The sequence below is a fragment of the Babylonia areolata genome, chromosome 1, assembly GCF_041734735.1.
Source record: "Babylonia areolata isolate BAREFJ2019XMU chromosome 1, ASM4173473v1, whole genome shotgun sequence".
NCBI classification, from domain to species: domain Eukaryota; kingdom Metazoa; phylum Mollusca; class Gastropoda; order Neogastropoda; family Buccinidae; genus Babylonia; species Babylonia areolata.
This window is the reverse complement of record NC_134876.1, coordinates 83,105,462-83,112,351: the sequence shown is the minus strand read 5'-3', so window position 1 is coordinate 83,112,351 and position 6,890 is coordinate 83,105,462. Positions and strand designations below refer to the sequence as shown.

The 6,890-nt window shown below is 44.4% G+C and overlaps 1 protein-coding gene across 1 annotated transcript; it reads right to left on the bottom strand.

Annotated features, from left to right (window-relative positions):
• Positions 1–264: 264 nt before the first annotated feature.
• Positions 265–5,979, bottom strand: LOC143290282 (uncharacterized). Its single transcript, XM_076599664.1, has 4 exons — positions 5,870–5,979; positions 4,565–4,829; positions 3,127–3,255; positions 265–1,524 (listed from the first exon to the last, which is right to left on the bottom strand). Exons 1-4 carry the CDS (start codon positions 5,956–5,958, stop codon positions 265–267), a joined length of 1,743 nt encoding a protein of 580 aa, XP_076455779.1. The 5' UTR covers positions 5,959–5,979.
• Between the last annotated feature and the right edge of the window lie 911 nt (positions 5,980–6,890).

The window sequence follows — 6,890 nt, the reverse complement described above, 5'->3', positions numbered from 1 at the left end:
TTCCAAACTGATACAACTAGCTGAGACCGAAACAGTGACGACGTTCCGTCACGTTCAAGTCGGTTTGGGAAGGGTTAGATCGGGAAGAGTTTCTGATTTTCTTCGTCCACAATCAGTTTAATTGCTTCTCTGAAAAAATCTACATCTTGAATCTGTTGAAAACTCGCGTTTCGGTTCTTTATCTCGTCCTGTTTAAGTTGGTTCTTGGTGTTCAGGCATATGCCTGGTTATGACCAACCTAAATATTGGACAGGTGCCAGCGCCCTAGGTTTGTACTTCAATGAGGTTGAAGAAGGTGAGGCCTTTGCCCTCGGTGGACACGTAGAGCGTCTTGTCGTTGTTGTCCAGGGACAGGGTACGTGGTTTGGGGGCGGCCATCACCTGACACAGGTAGTCGCCTTGCTTGCTGAGCAGCTCTACGCAGCCTCTGTCGTGGTCAGCCACAAAGATACGTCCCTGCTGGTCTACGCAGATACCTCGAGGATACTCCAGGCCTTCCCCGCCCTGCCCACGGTACATGAAGATGACTTTGCCTTCCTGATCGACACAGATCACCTTCTTCTTGGCGCGGTCCGTCACCACGATGTTGTCGCCGTTCATGACCAAGTAGGTGGGCATCTCGAACAACTGGTTCCCCAGGTGGTCCTCCTCGATGCTCCGAAGACGTCGGCCCGTGATGTCCACGATGTCCACACCTGGTGGGTACTTGCAGCTGCAGGCCAGGTTGATGGGCGAGATGGCGCACACCCCCCAGTAGTCTTTGCGTGTCTTCACCGCGGACTGCAGTGACAGCCCATCGGACAGCGTGATGATGTAGATCACCTTCAGACCCGTCACGGCGATCATGGACTGCTGCAGCTTAGTGCCTCCCCACGGCTCCGAGTTCAGCTCCAGGCGCTTGGTGATGAAGGACTCTCCGTTGATCTGAATGGACTTGACACAGGTGTTCTTGTTGTCCACCGCCACGATGTGACCCACGTCCGCAAGGAAGATGTCTCGGATGTCTGGCGTGAACTGGTCCCCCTTCAGTCTGGTGGTGATCTTCTTCAGCAGGATGCCTTTGACCTGGGTGCTGCCGGCCTCAGCGCCCAGAATGGATACAAGCTCCACAAAGTTCTTCACGGCTTTGTCATCAATCTTCACCACCACCTTTGGGCGTGGCGTTTCCACCAAAGTGGCGTTCTGGGAAGTTATACTCTCAGCCGAGGTGAAGAAGCTGTCAGCGCACTGAAGGATGTCGAAGTCAGAGGCATGCTGCATCAGCTGCTGTAAAAATTCCGTCTTGGCTTTCATAGACGACATCAGATTTTCCTGTCTCTTCTTCGTATTGGCGATTTCTGGCTGATCCTGGGAAAAATGATCATCGATATCTCTCTGCAGCTTCGATTTCCTTGACTGCAGAGCTTCGATGACTTGGTCGAAAGAACTTTCAATTTCCTTCTTCGTCTGTTGCTTGATTTGCTCGATCTCGGCTGTCTCCGCCTGGATACGTTTCGTGTTGTGTTCACACTTGCTGAGGCCTACCTGCGAGAGTCGAACAAATTCACAAACCTTGTTATGCATAGAAATAGAAATTGTAAGAGACGAAAAAATTCTTCCATTTAGCAAACTCTCAGCTAATTCCAACCAACTAACCGTACATTTCACTAACAACTCGGCCAGCCAATTCTTCAACTGATGAGCCAACCAGCCAACTTAATTAAGTTATCCAACGAAACACGCAAATAGGCAAAAAACAAAAAACAAAAAAAACTGAAAAAAAGAAGAAGAAGAATGAGAGCGTAAGCAGCCAACCAGACGTGCTATCATGCTGCTGATATTCCGGTCGACACTGATCAAACAACAAACAGCTAGCAAGGAACAGAGATGCCAACTTCCCAAGAACAAAACCAAATCAATATATGCGAGGTGAACCGGACACTGTATCTACATCCACTAAAGACTGATAAAACGCATACAAGATCATAATGACAATGAACAAAACGTCACACCTAATCCAGGCATTGACATATCTTAATCAGTTATATCACATTCAGACAGCTAACCAATCAACGAAATAGGAGAAAATGAGTATGTCCACACCACAAAAAAAGTAAAAATAAACACAAATCCCTACATCAAAAACCTTTACCGTAAACTATTTTTAATCGGTAATAACCAAATTTATGAATTCGTCACTGGGCATTGTTACAAATATTGAATGATAACAAAATATCAAATCATGCCCAAACACAATACTAGATATTCAATAAAAGTCAAATTCGTGAATTAAATTCACGGCAAACTATTAAATATTCAATAATAACATAGCTTGTTTGTTCTTCTTTGTGCACAGTACTAAATATTCAATATTAAACAACTTCTGTACTTTTCACCAAGAGCTGTATATCGTATCCAATAATAACCATGTTTCTTGACTCACCCATGCGTACCGTAGATGCATAACAATCAACTTTCATTCATCTGATGCGCTATGTCAAACACTCACTTTGTTAACCTACCCATACATAGCATTATAATATGTTCAATTTTAACCCATTTTGTACACTGACCAAGATGTTAACTTGTTCGCTGCCAGGAAAACAGCATCTGTTGTAGGACCTGTCCCAGGGAGGTTTCAGTGGAAATGGGTGTCAATTCTATCAGTACATTATTTGGATGTCAAAAGTATACTTTTTTTAAAATGGAAACTGACTTAGTTTTCTATTGAAAGCACTGTTTTGTATAAACTGTCATGTAGATTACTTGTGTGTCAAAAGTATACTTTTTTTTTCTTTTTTTTTTAAAGGGAAATTGGCTTAGTTTTCTATTGAAAGCGCTATTTTTTTTAACCAGTCATGTAGACAGGGAACATGTTAAAACTCATCTTTTTTTTAAAACCTATCTATAAACACTCTCAGCTTCCTTCTTCTCCAACACCGTCATGTCAGCTCACTTTGGAAGCATGAAGAGTGGGAGAGGGAATGTGGGGTGGAGGGAGGGGTTTTGAGAAAGAGTGGTCATGAATGATTTATGTAATTTGTAATATTTTCTTTCATGTAAAGCGCCCTGAGCTCTTAGATGGAAAGGGCGCTATATAAATGTACATTTTCATCATTATATTATCATTATCATTATCATCATCACCTCTAGGACTTTTTCTGCAGTCTTCAGCTTTTCTTTCTTCTCGGTGGCCAGTTTGGCCACAGTGGTGATGGACCCACAGTTCTGGTGGACACTGATTGCGCACTCCTGACACATCGCCGTTTTGTGGTCCTGTTGAAACCATAACAATGTGCACTTCGTTGATATGATACTGCTCTCTCTCTCTCTCTCTCTCTCTCTCTGTGTGTGTGTGTGTGTGTGTGTGTGTGTGTGTGTGTGTGTGTGTGTGTTTCCCACAGTTTCAGTTTTAATGTGGTGTCAGAGTGTGCGGACAGATCAATATTCGCAATACCAAATCCGCAATATAACCAACAGGTAAATGACCGCCGAACGCGCTGATCAGGCCTCGAGTGCCCATCCCAGATTGTGTAAAACAGTAAAATACAATGAAATGAAATGGAAATACAATAAAATATGAAAAGCCAGAGATACGCAGAAGGCATATAACTGAAATAAAAACCGGAAGGCCAAACACAGCGACTGAACTCGTCCGCACCAACACGTGCGCACACACTCACACAAACGAACAAATGCACACACACACACACACACACACACACACACACACACACACACACACACAATTTCATTTAATGTCAATCCACATTAAGTGATATTAGACGTGTGTGTGTGTGTGTGTGTGTGTGTGTGTGTGTGTGTGTGTGTGTGTGTGTGTGCGTGCGTGTGAGCGCACGCGCGTGTGTGTTATCAATAGAGTAACACTTCCATTGCGCACAGTACCCACTCAAACCTCCCGTTCCCTCTCCCGTACTTTTTTCTTGAATGTGGAGAGTTTGTGTCTGAACCCACAGCTGCCTGATTTCTTGACTGATATAGCAATAGTCTCCACTTTGTTGTGCTGCCGTTGTGGAAAGCTTTCTCAAGCGTGGCTCTACGACCAAGCTTTGGCTTGCTGTTGCTTTCCTGTTTTGTTGTTGTTGTTTTTTTTGTGTGTGTATTTGTTTTTGTTGTTGTAGTTGTTGTTGCTTTTTTGGCTTGAACGAACCTTGAGAATGTAACGTCATTGAAATGACATGGGCGGTGGAACATCAAAAGAATAAAATAAAGAAATTCTGTACGATTTTTGACAGACCATTCACAAACAAAATACATAAATAAACTGATAGATAAACGAACAAAATAACAAATAAGTAAACAAATGAAAATAATTAAAGAAAGAAAGAAAGACAGAATTATACATGTAAAAAAAGAAACAACAAAGAAATAAAGAAACATATGAGAAATAAATAGATGAATGAATAAATGATAAATAAATAGATACATAAATAAGCAAATCAATCACACACATAAATAAGCAAATCAATCACACAATCAATAAAACAAAAACAGGACGCAACTAAAGAAAACAAAACCAAGACAAAAGGAGAGATTTCCACCCAACACAGCACAACACACTAACATTGCAGAACAGGTCCAAAGTGACGCCTTCGTGAGTCCGGCAGAAGCGCTTCTTCGTCTTCATCAGCTCCCCCGCGGAGATGTCGTCCACTTTCTTGACGCGGTGATTCTTCTGATTGGGCATGTGGCGGTGAGACTCCGTGCACGGGTTGCAGAAGTAGGTGGCGCAGTCGAAGCAGTAGTTGCAGGCATCCACTTTGGCGTTGCGGGAGCTGCATACGAAGCACAACCTCTTGCCCTCCAGCTGCAACACCGCTTCTCGCAGACTGAGAAAAAAAACAACAAAAAACAAACATTAATAATCATAAGTATTTATATTGCGCTGAATCTTGTGCAGGGACAAATCAAAGCACTTTCACACCAGTCATTCACACGCATGCTTACATAACTATAAACTGGGGAAACTGAAGACAAGGAAGAGGCTAGGGGAGGGAGGCTACTTTTGGGAAAAGGTGGGTTTTACTCAAGGCCAGACTTGAAAGAGCTGGGTGCGGAGACCTGACGAAGCGAAAGAGGAAACCCATTCCAAATGCAAGGTCAACAGATTAAGAACGGCGGCCAACAGCGAAGTGTTTGAATCTGGGTATGCGTAAACAGCGTGGATCCAAAGCCGATCGTAGAGGGCGAGATGGGGTGCAGAGGTGAAGGCAGCCACAGAGAAAAAAATATACATATATTAGATTGCGACTTTCCCCTGCTACGAGCCTGAATATGACTGTATGATTGAGAACACCACTAAACTATGATTAACATCTCTGGATCACTTTCCCATAAGGGATGATAGTTCACTGCCAATGCCGAGATATGTGGAGGCCATGGGTGGGACGAAACAGCGGTCATATCAGGCATACAATTGGCTCTCTCTCCCACGGAGAGAATTCAAATGGTCCCCAATTGCAGTCTTTCAAGGGTTACATTTTACAATTCTTTTTATGTCTTTTTTCTAATCTTGGCAAAGTTCTTTTCAAATTACGGAAGTGTTGTTTTATATGTGACCTGCACTTGTTTTCCTCACTCGCCAATTATGTTGTACGAAAACAAAACAAAATAAGATATGTGCATTTTGTGTGTGTGTGTGTGTGTGTGTGTGTGTGTGTGTGTGTGTGTGTGTGTGTGTGTGTGTGTTCTCATGTTGTTAGGTCATCTGTGGTGTTTCCACGGTCAAAATACAGGATAGGTGAGTCTTCTCCAGAGTAATGACATTATGGACAATTACACTTTACGTTTCTTTAATACATATTCAGTCAACGCTTTACAGGTGTGTATGTGCTAAGACTGCCTGTGGCAAACCAGCCGTGTATATTACTTGGTGAGGAAAGGGTCAGTGTCGAACTGTCGGGCCCAGTTGTGTTTTGGCTGCTTGGGGTCCGGGATGAGAATGGTGCTGCTGCACATCTTACACCACAGCAGGCCGTCACGGGACGTGGTGTCGATCTCCTTCTGCAGACACGTCTGGCACATGCGGCGACAGCAGGCCACCTGAACAATGAGGGGTTTAAAAAAAGGTTTAAATGCCTGACCCCCCTCTCCCTGTGCATGCAGAAGAGCAAATACGCACATTAACGATCTTGTAATCCATGTCAGCTTTCGGTGAGTTACGGACACAAGAACGCCATTCCCAACATGCACACCTACGAGGAACGGAGTATGGCTGGCTACATGGAGGGATAAAAACGGTCATACACATAAAAGCTCACTCTTACGTACGGGGTGAACGTGGGAATTGCAGCCGATGAACGCGGAAGAAGAAGGTAAAATATCCCATAACAATTCACGGCCATCAGGGCAGTTAATGCATGTCATCCCTGTCTAGGGCTAGGTAGTAAGAAGGCTGGGCCCCATCATCTCCTTCCGTCGTTTTCACCTCCCCCAACCGAAGTCAGGTACCCATTCACATCTGGGAGGTGGAGTGGGGAAAATCGAAGTAAAGGCGTTTCCCAAGGACACAACGCCATGCTGAAACGGAACCTCGAACCCTGATCACTGGTTAACACTGAATCAGAACCAACACTTAACAAAGTCTGACACTGCGCGCCTGTACAAATAAAGCTGGGGAAAAAACAACTGGTGTCAGATATTGTCGTGTGGCGTGTGTGTTAGAGAGAGAGAGAGATGTGCGTGTGTGCGTGCGTGCGTGCATGCTTGCTTGATTGCGCACGCGCGCGTGTGTGTGTGTGTGTGTGCGCGCGCGCGCGCGAGCACGCTTGCGTGTGCATGTATTTGTGGTGTGTGTGTGTGTGTGTGTGTGTGTGTGTGTGTGTGTGTGTGTGTGTGTGTGTGTGTGTTTCCCCATTCCAGCCCTCTGGGTTTTTGAAAAATCTAAATGA